The 18766-nt window shown below is 47.5% G+C and overlaps 1 protein-coding gene across 2 annotated transcripts in view; it reads left to right on the top strand.

Annotated features, from left to right (window-relative positions):
• jmy (junction mediating and regulatory protein, p53 cofactor) overlaps window positions 1-18766 on the top strand; it is a 128698-nt gene that overhangs the window by 15805 nt on the left and 94127 nt on the right. The window contains exon 3 of one of the 2 annotated variants that reach the window (XM_033018597.1): window positions 6833-7873. In XM_033018597.1, coding sequence (XP_032874488.1) covers window positions 7052-7873 — 822 coding nt within the window. In that variant the 5' untranslated portion in view covers window positions 6833-7051. Of the gene's footprint in view, window positions 1-6674; window positions 7874-18766 lie in introns of those variants that run through there. The other variant, XM_033018596.1, reaches the window with a different exon arrangement.

Below are 18766 nucleotides of genomic sequence, written 5' to 3'. Positions count from 1 at the left end.
GTAGATTGTTTGTGTCCTCCTTAGTGAAGATGGATCCAAAGTACCTGTTCAACTCATCTGCCATTTCCTTGTTCCCCATAATAAATTCACCCTTTTCAGTCTTCAAGGGTCCAACTTTGGTCTTAACTCATTTTTTCCTCTTCACATACCTAAAGAAGCTTTTACTATCCTCCTTTTTATTCTTGGCTATCTTACCTCATCTTTTTTCCCCGTATTGTCTTTTTAGTTATCTTCTGTTGCTCTTTAAACGATACCCAATCCTCTGGCTTCCTGCTCATCTTTGCTATGCTGTACTTCTCTTTTATTTTTATACTGTCCCTGACTTACCTTGTCAGCCACGGTCGGCTCTTACTCCCCCCCTTGGAATCTTTCTTCCTCTTTGGAATGAACTTATCCTGCACCTTCTGTATTATTCCCAGAAATACCTGCCATTGTTGTTCCACTGTCATCCCTGCCAGATTATCTTTCCAGTCAACTTTGGCCAGCTCCTCCTCATGGCTCCATAGTCCACTGTAATAGTGACTCCTCTGATTTACCCTTCTCCCTCTCAAATTGTAGATTAAAACTTATCATATTATGTGTGTGTCATATCATATTATGAATGTGATGGCACCTAATGTCTAAGCCTATTTGGTTGCTGTGCATCTCACTCCATGAGTACAACTTGTCATATATTTGAACCCTTCATATTCTGAGATGTTTATATTTAGGATTCAGCAAGTGAACACATTGTGCATGTCGTTGTACGAAAAATGGAACAACTAATCAGAAAAATAACCATTTTCAGCAAGAGTTTGAAGTCAATGTGTTTTAGGAATTGCCAATGCTTAAAAAGGGAGTTCAAAAATAATTTTGTAAAAATCAACAGAAGACTGGAACTTAGAGTTTAGATTTGATGTGCTTCCATAGCCTATCCATTTTTTCGACTTTTTGTTTTGGAGATACAGCGTTGAAACAGTCTGTGTCTATGCAGACCAGCGATCATCTGTCACACTAGTTCTGTGATTCCACTTTCACACCCACTCCCTACACTTGGGGCAATTTACACAGGCCAAATAATCTACAAATCTACAATTTGAGATGGAAACCGGAACACTCGGAGGAAATCCACATGGTCACAGGGAGAACGTTCAAACTCCACACAGACAGAACCTGAGGTCAGCATCAAACCCAGGTCTCTGGCACTGTGAGGCAGCAACTTTACCAGCTGTGCCACTGTGCCACCCTTTCCTCCCATAGATACTGCCTAACACGCTGAGTTCCTTCAACACTTTGTAGCTCAAGATTCCAGCAGTTGCAGTCTCTTGCATCTCCGTGTATATATTGTTGTTGCCTCTGGTATGCCTGTACAACTATACCATGTAAGAGTTGCATTGTTTCGGCTCATATCCGGTGCTTTTGACAATTAAACACTCTTGATTCTTGAGATTTAAACAACCCACGGCCGAGTACTCTTGAGATTTAAACCTCCCACGCCAGGGTACTAATTTTCTGACTGGCCCATTATGATCAGATGATGAGGATGAAAATATCATCAAGTCCAGGAAACAAAATCTCTTTAAAGCAAATCTCTGCAAACCAGCAGGCTGCAACAAACTCTGTTAAAAATAAAACTCTCATAAATTAAATAATGAATTGTTTCCGGGCATTTAGTCTTTTTGCGTTCACAACCCGGATTTCTCTGATTGGATCAGCATCCACTTCTCTTGCCTCGTAGAAACAAGGAACTGAAGATGCTGGTTAATACACAAAAGGGCACAATGTGCCGAAGTAATTCAGTAGGTCAGGCAGCATCTCTAGAGAACATGGATGGGTGATGTTTCGGGTTGTGACCCTTTTTCAGACTGATTGTGGGGGGGCAGGGAAGACTCTTGCCTTGTTCATTTTAAATGTACATACGCTTTGATCAAACATTTTAACAGCAAATGCTTACTCCTGCTCACAACAGACACAGCTCCAACGCAAGCTTGAAAAGTGTAGGTAGGTTTAGTTTTATTACATGTACTGAGGTGCAGTGAAAAGCATTGGTTTGCATGCAATCCAAAACATATAAATACAATCAAACCAACCTCATATACAATAGATAGAGGAAAGGGAGAGAAACAGAGTGCAGAATATAGCTCTCAGCATTGTCACGGAGCGGTTACAGACTCAAAGCCCAATTTCTGCAGAAGGATAGAGATGAATCAGACAGTATCCTGGCTTACAGAAGGATCGTTCAGAAGCCCGTTAACAGAGAGGAAGGACATTTGTTGATGATACCTTTTCATTGGTAGAAGGGCAGTGGAGAGAGTCAACCATTTCAAGTTAAACACAAGGAACTTCAGATGCTGGAATCTTGTGGTGAAGCAGCTGCCTCACAGCACCGGAGAGCAAGGATTGATCCTGACCTCGGGTGCTCTCTGTATGGAGTTTGCATGATCTCCATTTGACCGTGTAGGTTTTTTCCGGGTGCTCCGGTTCCTCCCACATCCCAAACACGTGCGAGTTTGCAGGTTAATTAGCTTTTGTTAATTGCCCCTGGTATGTAGTAGGTGTATGAGAAAGTAGGAAAACTAGTGTGAACGGGTGTTCAATGGTCAGTGTGGACTCGATGGGCAGAAGGCCCTCATTCTATGCCTTATCTTTAAACTAAGCAAAACGTGCTGGAGTGACAGTGTCTTAGTGGCTGATGATCTGAACTGGGTCCAGACACATTGATGCAATCACAAGAAAAGCTCATCAATCTCCTCTACTTCCTCAGATTTGTGGAGATTTGGGAGCGCCAGAGACCCATGTTCGATCCTGACTATGGGTGCTGTCTGTACGGAGCATTCTCTCTGTGACTGCATGGGTATCCTTCAATGGGTTTCCTCCACTGGGTTTCCTACCTATTCCACCCATCTGCCAATCACTCATCCCCACACTTGCATCCAACTATTATTTGTGTAGGAAGGAATTGCAGATGCTAGTTTATATCAAAGAGACAAAGTGCTGGAGTAACTGGGGGCACGGTTGCACAGCGGTAGAGTTGCTACCCAACAGCGCTTACAGCATCGGAGACTCGGGTTCGATCCAAAGACGTACAGGTATGTAGGTTAATTGGATTGGTATTGAAACCGAAGATCTCGGAGAAAACCCACGCAGATCACAGGGAGAACGTACAAACTCCATACAGACAGCACTGTAGTCGGGATCGAACCCAGGTCTCTCGCGCTGCATCTTGCTGTAAGGCAGAAACTCTACCGTTGCGCCATCGTGACTGCCCTATAAACTAAAGTAAACTAAACTCACCGGGTCAGGCATCTCTGGAAAAAGGGCTCGAAACGTCACCCATCCATGTTCTCCAGAGATGCAGACTGGCCCACTGAGTTACTCTAGCCCTTTCTGTCTATCTCCATCTATCATTTCCCAGCCTTTGTCTCATCCAAACCTCTTTTCCAGCAATCTCCCCACTATTTCAATCAGTCTGAGGAAGGGTCTCCATTCACAAGGTCATCTGACCATTCGCAACAGAAGCTGTCTGAGGAATTGAGTTCTTCCAGCACTTCGTTTTTTGCTCACGATTCCAGCACCTGCAGTTTCTTATGTCTCTACTGCCATTTTATTAGTTTTTCTGAGGCTGGTTGTCAACATAAAAGGTACTTATCCAAACCCATCATGAGGTGTGGGAAGGAACTGCAGATGCTGGTTTAAACCGAAGATGGACACAAACTCACACAGATGGAGCAACTCAGCAGGTCAAGCAGCATCTCTGGAGAGAAGGAATAAGTGATGTTTCGGGTCGAGACCCTTCTCCAGACTGAAGACAACTTCCGAAGAAGGCATCCGAAGAATGATCTCGGCTTGAAACCTTAGTCTGAAAAACAGGGTCTCAACCCGAATCAGCCATTCCTTCTCTCTAGCGCTGCCTGGCCAGCTGAGTTACTCCAGCATTTTGTGTCTATCTTTGGTGTAAACCAGCATCTGTACTTCTTTCCTACACTTTAAGACAATGAATACAATCAAGCTGTCAACAATGCACAGATGAAAATGGGTACCATATTTAGTGCAAGATATACCATTGAACTGTATGCAAACAAAAATAACTGTAGTTAGGTACTTACCATCAACACCACCAGTCACATTTGAGGAGTCATTTAAGTTCCTTGGAACCAGGGACCTTAAATAGGAGGCCATCATCGACTCCAGTCAAAAAGGCCCAACAGAAGATGTACTTCCTGCGGCAGCTAAGATTACACAATCTGCCACAGGGAATGATGGTCCAGTTTTAGACTGCTATCATACATTCTGTCCTCACCTTCTCCATCATGGTCTGGTTTGGCTCAGCCACCAAGCACGACATCCGGAGGCTGCAGCGCATCGTTCAATCAGCCGAGAAGGTTGTTGGCTGCAACCTTCCCCCCATCGCCGAACTGTACACTGCAAGGGCCAGGAAGCGATCGGGTAAGATCATCTCAGAACCCTCTTACCCTGGCCACAAACACTTTGAAGCACTTCCCTCTGGAAGACTGTCAAAGCCGCCACAGCCAGACATAAAAACAGATTTTTTTCCATGAGCAGTAGCTCTATTGAACAGCCAAAAGTCGGTAGCCTCCTTCTGCTCTGGTATTTTATTTAATTCTTCACATGCTTAAATTATGTTTTATTTTTAATTGTCTACTGTATATCGTGTTGTTACTTGCGAGCAAAGCACCAAGTTCAAGTTCAAATGTATTTGTCACATGCTCCATAAGGTGCAGTGAAATGAATTTACCATGCAGCGTTACAATTAAAAAAGGACACAATACACAACATAATTCAACACAGACATCCACCACAGCATTCTTCACTGTGGTGGAAGGCTATACAGTTCAGACAGTCCTCCTCCTCCCTTGTCGGGGCCCTGACCCTCTGCAGTTGCTACTACAGATGGCCCGATGTCCAAGCCCTCTGGTCAGGATGATCGAAACATCGACGTCGGGACAGGTCGAGCATACCCTGCGGCCCGGAGCTCCCAGTCAGCCACCTCCTTACCGGAGATCGCGGCTTCCAGATGTTGTAGGCCGCAGGTCGGCGGTCGGAGCGCTTCTCTGGCGACCCCCGGCAAGGGGACACCTCACTCCGCAATGTTAAAGTCCCCATTGCCCTGCCGCTGAAGCCCTGGACCAGACTCCGGGAAAGGCCGCACCAAACCAGCTGTAAGGCCGCGAGGAAGGGGGCGAAGAAGCGACAAGGGAGAAGGTTGCATCTCCGTCGAGGTGGGTGCCTGAAAACGGTTTCCCCCAATTCCCCCCAACCCCCCACACAAGACATACAGAGAAACACTAAAACATACTTTTGGACATACTAAAAAAAAAGTCGAAACAACGAACCCGCTGCAGGCGAGGCAGCTGACGCCCAGCGCCATTGGAACTGGAACCGAGGCAAATTCCTCGTAAGTATACATATTTGGCTAATAAAAGTTATTCAATTCAATGACAATCATTGAAATTAGACACAAAATGCTGGAGTAACTCAGCGGCACAGGCACATCTGTGGAGAAAAGGAATGGGTGACATTTGGGTCGAGACCCTTCTTCAGAACATTAAAGTGTCTGGTGGAGAGCGTGCTGAGTGAAGCTCTCTCAAAATAAAGGGCTCACGTTGAATAATTTGTTTTTTGTGTGTATTTACACATCCCTGCCTTCTCTGACTGGATTGGCATTCACTTCTCTTGAACAAACCTAAGCCTTGGTTAAGCCGCCTCCTCCTCCATCACTCCCTGCTTTCCTCCCACCCTTCCCCTCTTCCGCCCTCCCTCCTCCTCCTCTTCCCACCCTCCTCACACCCCCTTTTCCCTCCTCCTCTTCCCCTCCCTCTTCCCTTCCACCGTCTCACCCTCCCTCGCTTTCCTCCCACCCTCTTCCATCCCTCCTCCTTCCGTCCATCATTCCTTTTCCCTCCCAGTCCCCACACCTCATCCTCTCCCCTCCCCTCTTCTCCCCCCACCCTCCATCCTCCTGCTCCCTCCATCAATCACCTCATCCATCCATCCGTAACTCCCTCCCTCCATCCATAACTGCCTCCCTCCCTCCATAGCTCACTCCCTCCATCCATCATTCCCTCTCTCCGTCACGCCCTCCCTCCATCATTCCCTCTCCGTCACTCCCTGCACCCATCATTCCCTCCCTCCATAACTCCCTCCCTCCATCATTCCCTCTCTCCGTCACTCACTCTCTCCATCATTCCTTCTCACCGTCACTCCCTCCCTCCCTCCATAACTCACCCCTCGCAGCCATCCATTCCCCGCTCCCGGTCACGCACTCTTCCCTCTCTCCCATAACTCACCCTTCCCTCCAGCCATCCAGCTTCCCTCCCTCCATAACTCACTCCCTCCATCCATCATTCCCTCCCTCCATAACTCCCTCCCTCCATCCATCATTCCCTCCTCCATCACTCACTCCCTCCCTCCATCCATCCCTCTCCCTCTCACTGTTACATTGTCACTCACCTGCATCCTTCTCTCTCCCCCCCCCCCCTTTCCCTCCCACCAGCGGTCGGAGCCACGGCGACACGTCACCCTATACGCGCTGACGTCAACGGGCAGCTGAGGAGAACAACATTGCGTGCGCTCGCGGCGGCGGCGGCGGTTGGGAGTTGAATCGAGAACCGCGGCGCGCGGACGAGGATCCGGGAGGGTGGGGGGAGGGGGAGGGGGGGAAGTGAGCGCGGGGTCCCGGAGCCGCTGTCGTCATCGTCATAGAGAGAGTGGGGGGGGGGGGGGAGGAGGGGGTTCCAACGGCACGCGGCTGACGCGACGGTTTGTAAACAGACGCTGACACGTGATGCGAAGAGTCCCGCATTGTCTCGGAGATCTTTCTGGAGAGCGGCAGCAACAACAACAACTTACCGCCGCCGAGTAGCGCCACGGCCGTCCACCGATGGCTCTGGATGGTGGAGCACTCTGAGCTGCAGGGAGGAGAAGAAGAAGAAGAAGACGGAGGTGGTGGTGGCGGCGCAACCCTTTCGACCAAGATGGCTGGTCCAGCTCCCAACTTGTAACGGATGAGGATCGTGCTGCCTTGTTCTCCAGCCATCGGACGGAGTAGACGATGTCGTTCGCCGCGGAGGACAACTTGGAGTCCGACTGGGTGGCCGTCCGACCCAACGCCTTCGACGAGAAGGTAAAACACAGGTTTGTTTTCATCGTGGCCTGGAATGAAGTGGAAGGAAAGTTTGCCATTACGTGTCACAACAGGACGGTGCAGAGGAAGAAAATCGGGGCCCGGGACCATGGTGCAAGAGGAGAAGAGGAGGTCCAGGTGCCACAGGACGTCTTGGTCAAGAGTCCGGTTAGATCCTCTGCTAGGGTCAAGAGTCCATCTCGGAAAGTGGTTGGGGCCAGAAGACCATCTCGAGGAGGGACCAGCAGCAGGAGTCCACCTCCAGGAGAAACTGGAACCAAGAGTCCAGAGGTTTCTGAGATCCCTTTGGAAGATGGCAAAGTGGTAGACCCTACCCTTACTCAAGATTCTGATCAAGTGGACCGGGATCAAGATAAAGATGTTATGGACCTGGATGACAGCAGTTGGGCTGGACTGTTCTCCTTCCAGGATTTGAGATCTATCCATCAACAACTTTGTGCTGTCAATTCAGAGTTGGAGCCTTGTTTACCGATATTTCCTGAAGAGCCTTCTGGGATGTGGTCAGTGCTGTTTGGAGCCTCTGAATTGATTGATGAAGAGATGGACGTGCTTTGCTACCAGCTTCAAGTTTATCTTAGCCATGCTCTGGATATTTGTGGATGGAAAATCCTCTCTCATCTCTTGTTTACTGAAAATGACAACCCAGATGAGTATTATGAGAGTTTGAGTGAACTGAGGCAAAAAGGATACGAAGAGGTACTGCAGAGAGCGAAAAAACGGTTACACGAGGTGAGACGTTGATATTTTTATATGACAAAAATTAATTTTCTTGTAATGACATAAATTATTGTTTGTAATGACATGATTTATTGGTTACCAAATTAATTATGCCCACTTTAATGGTTGGATTAATAATATAAACAAATATGGAACAGCATTCCCTTTTTTTATGAAAATATGAGATTCGAGAATGAGATATGGGCAAGGAGAAAAGGGACAGTTGTGGCTGGGGTGCTGGCAGATGGGTCGGAAAAATGCATGCACACTGAGGTGGGGGGGGGGGGAGGGGTTGGGGAGATGGGATATATAGGGGAAGAGAGAGAGCACTTGAAATTGGAGAATTCAGCATTGGTTGTACACTCCCCAAGCAAAATCTGAGGTATGGTTCCTCCATTTTGGGCTTGCCACACTCGAGGAGGCCAAGGACAGAAAGGTCGGTATGGGAAGGGACGTTTAAATGGTTAACAATCAGACGCTTCTCTCGGCTTTGGAGGACAGAGCACAATGGTTTGGCGAAATGGTGATCTTGTCTACGCTTGATCTTGCCGATGTAAAGGCGGACACATCAGGAGCACCAAATGCAATAGACAAGGTAGGAAGAGATGTATGTGATCTCTGACTCATCTGGAAGACAACTGGGGTTTCCTGGATGGAACTGAGAGAGCAGGTGTAGGGACAGGTGTTACATCTCCTGCGGTTGCAGGGAAAAGTGTCTGAGGAGGGGGGAGGGTTGGGTTCGAAGGAATGGGTGAAACAATGATTTACAAAGGCAACGGTCTCTCCAGAAAATGGAAAGGCATGCGGATGGGAAGATGTGATTGGTGGTGGGATCATATTGAAGGTGGCATTAATATCGGATAATAAGGTGTTGGTTGCAGAGGCTGGTGGAGTGAAAGGTAAGGACCAGAATTAATGGGGCAGAAAGCTCACGCAGGGATAGGAGACTACGGCCAAGTGAAATAGGAATCGATGTGAAAGGTGAGGTGAGTAATGGATTAAAAGTATAATATATGAATGCACGGTATAAGAAGTAAAGTGGATGAGCTTGAGGCTCAGTTAGAGATTGGTAGGCATGACATTGTGGGGATTACAAAGACATGGCTACAGGAGGATCGGGACTTGGAACTGAATATTCAGGGTTATACGTCCTATAGAAAGGACAGGCAGGTAGCTCTGTTGGTGATGGATGAAATTCAGTCCCTTGCGAGGGGTGACATAGGGACTGACGATGTAGAGTCGCTGTGGATAGAATTGAGGAATTGTAATGGTAAGAAGACACTAATGGGAGTTATCTACAGGCCCCCAAACAGTAGCCTGGATATAGGGTATAGGTTGCAGCAGAAGTTAAAATTGGCATGTATCCACTGTGGTTATTGGCGATAATGCCACTGTGGTTATGGGAGATTTCAATATGCAGGTAGATTGGGAAAATCAGGTTGGTTCTGGACCCCAGGAAAGGGAGTTTGTAGTGTGCCTCCGAGATGGATTCTTAGAGCAGCTTGTACTGGAGCCTACCAGAGAAAAGGCAATTCTGGATTGAGGGATGTGTAATGAATGAGATTTAATAAAGGAACTCAAGGTAAAGGAACCGCTAGGAAGTAGTGACCATAAATAAGTTTTAATCTGCAATTTGAGAGGGAGAAGGTTAAGTCAGAAGTGTCAGTGATGCAGTTGAACAAAGGGGACTAGGAAGGCATGAGAGAGTACCTGGCCAAGGTCGACTAGAAAAGGTTCCTAGCAGGAATGACGATGGAATAGCAATGGCAGGAATTTCTGGGCAAAATCCAGAAGATGCAGGATCATTTCATTCCAAAGAGGAAGAAAGATTCTAAAGGGCAACCGTGGCTGACAAGGGAAGTTATGGATGGAATAAAACTAAAAGAAAAGGTGTATAACATAGCAAAGAGTAGCGGGAAGCCAGAGGATTGGGAAACTTTCAAAGGACAACAGAAGGTAACAAAAAGGGCACTAAGGGGTGAAAAGATGAAGTATGAGGCTAAGCTGGCCAAGAATATAAAGAAGGATAGTAAAAGCTTCTTTAGGTATGTTAAGAGAAAAAGATTAGTAAAGACAAATGTGGGTCCCTTGAAGGCAGAAACAGGTGAGATTATTATGGGGAACAAGGAAATGGCAGAACAGTTGAACAGGTACTTTGGTTCTGTCTTCACTAAGGAAAACATAAACAATCTCCCAGATGGTTCTAGAGGATGGAGGATCGAGGGAGACAGAGGAACTGAAATAAATTTGCATTAGGCGAGAAATAGTATTGGGTAGACTGATGGGACTGAAGGCTGATAAATCCTTAGGGGCTGATGGTCTGCATCCCAGGGTCAGTGGGGGCGCTGCAAGCCGGCAACCCTGCCAGCAGCATGTCCGTTTTTTCTACTTTGTATGTTTTTAATGTTTCTCTGTGTGTCTTGTGTGGGGGGTGGTGTGGGGGGTGGTGTCGCCTCCCCCGTGGCCTAACATCGAGGATCGGGCGGCCTTTACCGGAGACGCACCCGGGGCTTCAGCAGGGGGCGCAGCGTGGACTCATGGTCACGGAGCAGGTGAGCCCTCGCCAGAGGGGAGCGCTCCGTTCGTTGGCCTGCGGCAGCCAGAAGCCGCAGTCTGCAGAGCTCCAGCTGGCATGGCGTCCTCAGCCTGGGATCCCTTGTTGGGGACCCGGGAGAAGAAGAAGTTCCAACCGCCGGCCCACGGGCGCGGCGGGGCCTTACCATCAGGAACGGGGTCCCTCGCCGGGGATCCCTGGAGGGGAGCTTCGACCGTCGGCCCTGCGGTCTGCGGTGCTTCTGGCTGCAGCGCGGCGGGAATATTAAATCTTCGACCACCGGCCTGCAGCCTACACCAACCTGAAGCCGGTCTCCGGTAGTGAAACGCCGATTCTGGACTTACCTGGACTTTTTATCTTGTCTACTCATCTGGATGCCCCACAGCGGCGGCTGCGGAGGGTTGACGTCCCGACCACGGGGAAAAATGGAGGAGGACTGGCCAATTTTTGTTCCTTCCACCACAGTGATGAATGCTGTGGTGGATGTTTGTGTTAAATTTTTGTTATGTTTTAGTGTGTTCTTTTTCATTGGGTACAGAGCCTTCTCCAGGGCAGCTCCCAGGCTCTGGAACTCCCTCCCCCAACTGATCCGCAATTCCGTGTCCCTCACCATCTTCCAGTCCCGCCTCAAGACCCATCTCTTCACCTCTGCCTATCCTTAGCCCCACGTCCCCCTCCCTTTTCATCTGTGCTTGAATTGCCTCATATTGTGTTTTGAATTGAATTCTGTCTTTAATTTGTGTACTAGTCATGTCTACTATTTATTTCATTCCGCTTACATGTTTTTCCTCTACTTGCTAAATTTTTGTAAGGTGTCCTTGAGACTCTTGAAAGGCGCCCATAAATAAAATTTATTATTATTATTATTATTGTACCGCTGCTGGCAAATTCTTTTGATGAATAAAACTGATTGATTTGATTGATTGATTGATTGATTACTCAAGGAGGTGGCTCTAGAAATCGTGGACGCATCGGTGATCATTTTCCAGTGTTCTATAGATTCAGGATCAGTTCCTGTGGATTGGAGGGTAGCTAAAGTTAACCCATTTTTCAAGAAAGGAGCGAGAGAGAAAACGGGGAATTATAGACCAGTTAGCCTGACATCGGTGGTGGGCAAGATGCTGGAGTCAATTATTAAAGAAGTCTTCTTCTTATCGAATCCACACACAAGATTAGAAGTTGTTCAGCCAGAGCTGAACACACTTCTCGGCATCTGCATACAGTGGTGTGTGCCTTGTCGCTTCTTGTGCGTGGTGGTGGAAAGATTGGTTGAAACAGGGCCAAAAAGTGAACGCTCTTTCCTTGACCCCTTTAAAGAAGTAATAACAGTGCATTTGGATATAAGTAACAGGATTGGTCCAAGTCAGCATGGGGAAATCCTGCTTGACTAATTTTCTGGAATTTTTTGAGGATGTCACAAGTAAAATGGATGAAGGAGAGCCAGTGGATGTAGTGTTTCTGGACTTTCAGAAAGCCTTTAATAAGGTTCCACACAGGAGATTAGTGCACAAAATTAGAGCACATGATATTGACATGGATAGAGAATTGGTTGGCAGACAGGAAACAAAGAGTAAGAATAAACGGGTCCATCTCAGAATGGCAGATAGTGGCGAGTGGAGTGCGCAAGGCTCGGTGCTGGGGCCTGCAACTACTTACAATATATATTAATGGTTTAGATGATAGGATTCAAAGTAACACTAGCAAATTTGCAGATGACACAAAGCTGGGTGGCAGTGTGAACTGTGAAGAGGATGCTCGGAGGTTGCACCTGGTTGACCTGGACAGTTTGAGTGCAGATGCATGGTAGATGCAGTATAATGTAGATAAATGTGAGGTTATCCACTTTGGCAGCAAGAATAAGGAGGCAGATTATTATCTCAATGCTGTCAGATTAGGAAAAGGGAAGTGCATCGAGAGCTGGGTGTCGGACGTAGACACAAAATGCTGGAGTAACTCAGCGGATGAGGCAGCATCTCTGGAGAGAAGGAATGGGTGACGTTTCGATCGAGACCACGTCTGGAGTTTTGGTCTCCTTATTTGAGGATGGACATCCTAACCCAGAAGTGAGGACAGTACAGAGCTGGTCGGGGGGGGGGGGCAGAAGAACAACTCCAGGACTGTTTGGAGTCTGTAGACTGGGCAATGTTCAAGGACTCGGCAACGGACTTGAACGAATATGCCACAGTCATTACAGACTTCATGAAGAAATGTGTGGAGGACTGCATCCCAACAAAAACCTTCCGAGTGTTTCCCAATCAGAAACCTTGGATGAACTTTGAGACCCGCACTCTCCTGAAGTCCAGACACAGGGCATTCACCTCCAATGATACAGTGGCCTACATGAAGACCAGATACAACCTTGGTAAGGCCATCAAAAAGGCCAAAAGGGACTTCTGCTCCAAACTGGAGGACGAGACAGATGTTCGGCAGCTGTGGCAGGGCCTGAATGCAATCACCTCCTACAAGGCAAAACCAGGAGGCAGCTCGAATGTCGGTGTACCATCACTCCCTGACGAGCTCAATGCGTTTTACGCACGCTTTGACAGGGAGAATACTGATGTGCCTTCCCGATCCCCCATTCGCTGTGATGGCATTTCAGTCTCAGTCACAGAGGCCGATGTCAGGAAATCCTTCAGAGGGGTGAACCCCCGAAAAGCACCTGGTCCTGATGGTATACCCGGTCGTGTTCTAAAAACCTGTGCGGACCAACTGGCGGGAGTTTTTACGGACATTTTCAACCTCACACTTCTGAGGTCCGAGGTCCCCACCTGCTTTAAAAGGGCATCAATTATACTGGTGCCCAAGAAGAGTAAGGTGACGTGCCTCAATGACTATCGACCAGTGTCACTAACGCCGGTGGTGATGAAGTGCTTTGAGAGGTTGGTCATGGAGCAAATCAACTCCTACCTCGACAAAAACCTGGACCCACTGCAGTTCGCGTACCGCCACAACAGATCAACGGTGGATGCGATCTCGCTGGCCCTCCACTCCGCACTGGACCACTTGGACAACAAAAACTCATTTGTGCCAGGCTGTTATTCATTGATTACAGCTCGGCATTTAACACAATCATCCCCTCCAAACTGGTTACCAAACTCGCAGAACTGGGTCTCTGCGCATCCCTCTGCAACTGGATCCTCGACTTCCTCATCCACAGACCACAGTCTGTTCGTATTGGTGGAAATGTGTCAGCTTCGATAACACTCAGCACGGGAGCACCTCAAGGCTGCGTGCTCAGCCCCCTGCTGTACTCACTCTATACCCATGACTGTGTAGCGAACCACAGTGGGAACTCCATTATCAAGTTCGCTGACGACACCACTATTGTGGGGCGTATCACTGATGGGGATGAATCAGAATACAGAAGAGAGATCGAGCAACTGTCCATATGGTGCCAGCGCAATAACCTGGCCCTCAACACCAGCAAAACCAAGGAACTGATTGTGGACTTTGGAAGGAGTAGGAGGGGGACCCACAGTCCCATTTATATCAACGGGTCGATGGTTGAAAGGGTCAAGAACTTCAAATTCCTGGGCGTGCACATCTCTGAAGATCTTTCCTGGTCCGAGAACACTAACGCAATTATCAAGAAAGCTCATCAGCGCCTCTACTTCCTGAGAAGATTACGGAGAGTCGGATTGTCAAGGAAGACTCTCTCTAACTTCTACAGGTGCACAGTCGAGAGCATACTGACCGGTTGCATCGTGGCTTGGTTCGGCAATTTGAGCGCCCTGGAGAGGAAAAGACTACAAAAAGTAGTAAACACTGCCCAGTCCATCATCGGCTCTGACCTTCCTTCCATCGAGGGGATTTATCGCAGTCGCTGCCTCAAAAAGGCTGGCAGTATCATCAAAGACCCACACCATCCTGGCCACACACTCATCTCCCTGCTACCTTCAGGTAGAAGGTACAGGAGCCTGAAGACTGCAACAACCAGGTTCAGGAATAACTACTTCCCCACAGCCATCAGGCTATTAAACCTGGCTCGGACAAAACTCTGATTATTAATAACCACTTTCTGTTATTTGCACTTTACCAGTTTATTTATTAATGTGTGTACATATTTATATCATGGTATATGGACACATTTATCTGTTTTGTAGTAAATGCCTACTATTTTCTGTGTGCAAAGCAAGAATTTTATTGTCCTATACAGGGACACATGACAATAAACTCACTTGAACTTGAACTTGCTATTGAAGCAGTGCAGCGTAGGTTTACGAGGTTAATCCCCGGTATGGCGGGACTGCCAGAAGCGGAAAGATTGGAAAGAGTGGGCTTGTATTCACTGGAATTTAGAAGGATGATTAGATTAGATTAGATTAGATTCGTTTTATTGTCATTCAGACCTTTCGGTCTGAACGAAATTTTGTTTCCCTGCAGTCATACATATAATTTAAAAAATGGCAAAAACACACAATCAACACAAATTTAACATCCACCACAGTGAGTTCACCAAACACCTCCTCACTGTGGTGGAAGGCAAAATCTTAAAGTCTCTGTCTCTTCCCCCTTTGTTCTCCCTCTGCGCCGAGGCGACGGTTCAAACTCCGCGGGTGGTTGCTGCCTCCGCCACAACTCCAGGGCCGAGTCGGGTCTCCGCCGCTGCTGCTGCTGCCGCCGCCACAGCTTCTGTGCCGAGCCGGGTCTCCGCCGCTGCCGCCGCCGCCACCACAGCTTCGGGGCCGAGTCAGGTCCCCGCTGCTGCCGCTGCCGCTGCTACAGCTCCAGGGCCGAGCCGGGTCTCCGCTGCTGCTGCTGCCGCCGCTACAGCTTCGGGGCCGAGTCAGGTCTCCGCTGCTGCCGCTGCCGCTGCTACAACTCCAGGGCCGAGCCGGGTCTCCGCTGCTGCTGCTGCCGCCGCTACAGCTTCGGGGCCGAGTCAGGTCTCCGCTGCTGCTGCTGTTGCTGCTACAGCTCCAGGGCCGAGCCGGGTCTCCGCTGCTGCTGCTGCCGCCGCTACAGTTTCGGCGCCGAGTCAGGTCTCCGCTGCTGCTGCCGCCGCCGCTACAGCTTCGGTGCCGAGTCAGGTCCCCGCTGCTGCTGCTGTTGCTGCTACAGCTCCGATGCCGCCAGCTCCGCCATTAGGCCTCGGTGCAGACGGAGACGGGGAATACGACCGAAGAAAAAGTCGCATCCCCCGAAGGAAGAGACCAAAACATGTTTCTCCCACCCCACCCACACATACACAACTTAATAAAACAAAATTAACTAAAACATGACAATGAACAAAACGAAAGAAAAAACAGACGGACTGCAGGTGGGCCGCAGCTGTTAAGCCAGCGCCGCCATCTTAAAAAATGAGAGGTGATCTTATAGAAACATATAAAATTATAAAAGGACTGGACAAGCTAGATGCAGGAAAAATGTTCCCAATGTTGGAGTCCAGAACCAGGGGCCACAGTCTAAGAATAAAGGAAGGCCATTTAAAACTGAGATGAGAAAAAACGTTTTCACCCAGAGAGTTGTGAATTTGTGGAATTATCTACCACAGAAGGCAGCGGAGGACAATTCAGTGGATGAATTTAAGAGAGTTAGATAGAGCTCTAGGGGCTAGCTAACTCAAGAGATAGAGGATAGAGAACTGGCTGGCAGACAGGGAGCAAAGAGTAGGAGTAAACGGGTCCTTTTCACAATGGCAGGCAGTGACTAGTGGGCTACCGCAAGGCTCAGTGCTGGGATCCCAGCTATTTACGATATATATTAATGATTTGGACGAGGGAATTGATTGCAACATCTCCAAGTTTGCAGATGACACGAAGCTGGGGGGCAGTGTTAGCTGTGAGGAGGATGCTAGGAGGCTGCAAGGTGACTTGGATAGGCTGGGCGAGTGGGCAAATGCATGGCAGATGCAGTATAATGTGGATAAATGTGAGGTTATCCACTTTGGTGGCAAAAACAGGAAAGTAGACTATTATCTGAATGGTGGCCGATTAGGAAAAGGGGAGATGCAACGAGACCTGGGTGTCACGGTATACCAGTCATTAAAAGTAGGCATGCAGGTGCAGCAGGCAGTGAAGAAGGCGAATGGTATGTTAGCATTCATAGCAAAAGGATTTGAGTATAGGAGCAGGGAGGTTCTACTGCAGTTGTACAGGGTCTTGGTGAGACCATACCTGGAGTATTGCGTACAGTTTTGGTCTCCTAATCTGAGGGAAGACATTCTTACCATAGAGGGAGTACAGAGAAGGTTCACCAGACTGATTCCTGGGATGTCAGGACTTTCATATGAAGAAAGACTGGATAGACTTGGTTTGTACTCGCTAGAATTTAGAAGATTGAGGGGGGATCTTACAGAAACTTACAAAATTCCTAAGGGGTTGGACAGGCTAGATGCAGGAAGATTGTTCCCGATGTTGGGGAAGTCCAGAACAAGGGGTCACAGTTTAAGGATAAGGGGGAAATCTTTTAGGACCGAGATGAGGAAAACATTTTTCACACAGAGAGTGGTGAATCTCTGGAATTCTCTGCCACAGAAGGTAGTTGAGGCCAGTTCATTTGGCTATATTTAAGAGGGAGTTAGATGTGGCCCTTGTGGCTAAAGGGATCAGGGGGTATGAACAGAAGGCAGATACAGGATACTGAGTTGGATGATCAGCCATGATCATAGGCTCGAAGGGCCGAATGGCCTACTCCTGCACCTATTTTCTATGTTTCTATGTTTTTCTAAGGGATATGGGGAAAAGGCAGGCACAGGTTACTTATTGTGGGTGATCTGCCATGATCACGATAAATGATGGTGCTGGCTCGAAGGGCCAAATGGTCTCCTCTTGCACCTATTTTCTATGTTTCCATGACCAGGGGAACAATCTTTTTTCCATCAGAGAGCGAGAGAGCAGAACTGCTGGACATAGGAGAAGAGGGATCGGGGCTCCATGCACAGCAGTGGGGGGGGGGGGGGGGGGGGGGGGAGGTGGGGGGGGGGGGAAGGCACACGCCATATTGATTGCAGAAAGAATAAATTTCTGATGTCCTGGGGGTGGAAAGCCTCATCTCGGGTGCAGATGCAGTGGTTATGGTGAAATAATGGATACCGACCTTGCAAGAGGCAGGGTGGGAGGAGGGGTGTAGTCAAGGTTGCTGTGGGAGTCAGTCGTTTCTAGCTGAAGTAGGACATGGCAGTGGACCTAGCATTTAAGAAATTGATTTACTTGCAATACCAAATTAACAATACACTTAATCCTTTTTGTAGTTATCTGAATTAATCCTATATTATACTTAAAGTGTTGTTTGTATCTGAGTCTATATACTTGGGATGCTGCTGAAAACAAGAGTTTCACTTGTACCTGTCCTAGTGCATATGACATTAAACTTGACTTGTTCTGGAACACTGAAACCGTTGCATTTCATTGTTTTTGACTCTATCTCCCCACCACCTGGTGACTTCTGAAGTAAGAAATGTGATCTACTTACTTGTCAAGCACTTCTGCAAACACAAGCTATATCATTGTAGAATAGCCCGATGCTGGTATTGACAAGTAAAACCAGCTGTTATTGCCATCTGTGAAATTTGGATTTTTATCAGAAATCTGATAATATAAAAACACAAAACATTCAGCAAGTTAGGCTGCATCTGAGAAAGGAGAAAACAAGTTAATGTTTTAGAAGATCCTTCAAAAATCAAGGCATCTCAAATCCTGAACTTTGCATCTCAATTCTTTACAAACTAAATAATTTCACTGTCCCATTGTGTTGATTGTGTTTGGTTTATACTTATTAGATTAAGGCTAAAGTTTATATTTTTGAATACTATAAAACTTAATAAAAAGTCATGTTCAACCTGCCATGCAGTCAGAATTATTTCCTAACCTAGATTGCTTTTAATTTCTATGGCCAGCCATTTTTGGTAGAATAAATGCGGGTTTGCATGTCTTCTGATTTGCCTGTACTTGTTGCTTGAATGGATTTGATGTGTATTCATCATCAATCTATATACCAACTGAGAAAAAGCACTATTGAGAAATTTTAAAGTGCATTTTGCTCCCAGTTGCAACAGCAGGTTGTGAATCTTAGGAATTTTCTGCTGAGGCCACTCTGTCTTTTGATTAATTCAAAAAAGATATGGGTAGCTTTTTGAATATTAAAGGAATCAAGGAATATGGGTACAGCGGGAAAATAGTGCTGAGGTAGAAGACCAGCAGTGATATATGTGAGCAGGCATAAAGGGCCGGAAGACTTCTGCAGTTCTAATTTCTTACATTGCCTTGTCCGTCTAAAGATGGCATATTTGATAGTGTGGAGCTTACTACTGCACTGGTGTTCATTTACTACTTAAATCAATATTGAAATTATAGTCGCCACCCTAGAATTTTATGCTCAAGGAATTGGAATTTGACTTGCATCTTCAAGTT

This window comes from Amblyraja radiata, chromosome 3, assembly GCF_010909765.2.
Source record: "Amblyraja radiata isolate CabotCenter1 chromosome 3, sAmbRad1.1.pri, whole genome shotgun sequence".
Classification (NCBI taxonomy): Eukaryota; Metazoa; Chordata; class Chondrichthyes; order Rajiformes; family Rajidae; genus Amblyraja; species Amblyraja radiata.
Note: the sequence above shows the minus strand (reverse complement) of the source record. Positions and strands in the feature narration are given on the sequence as shown.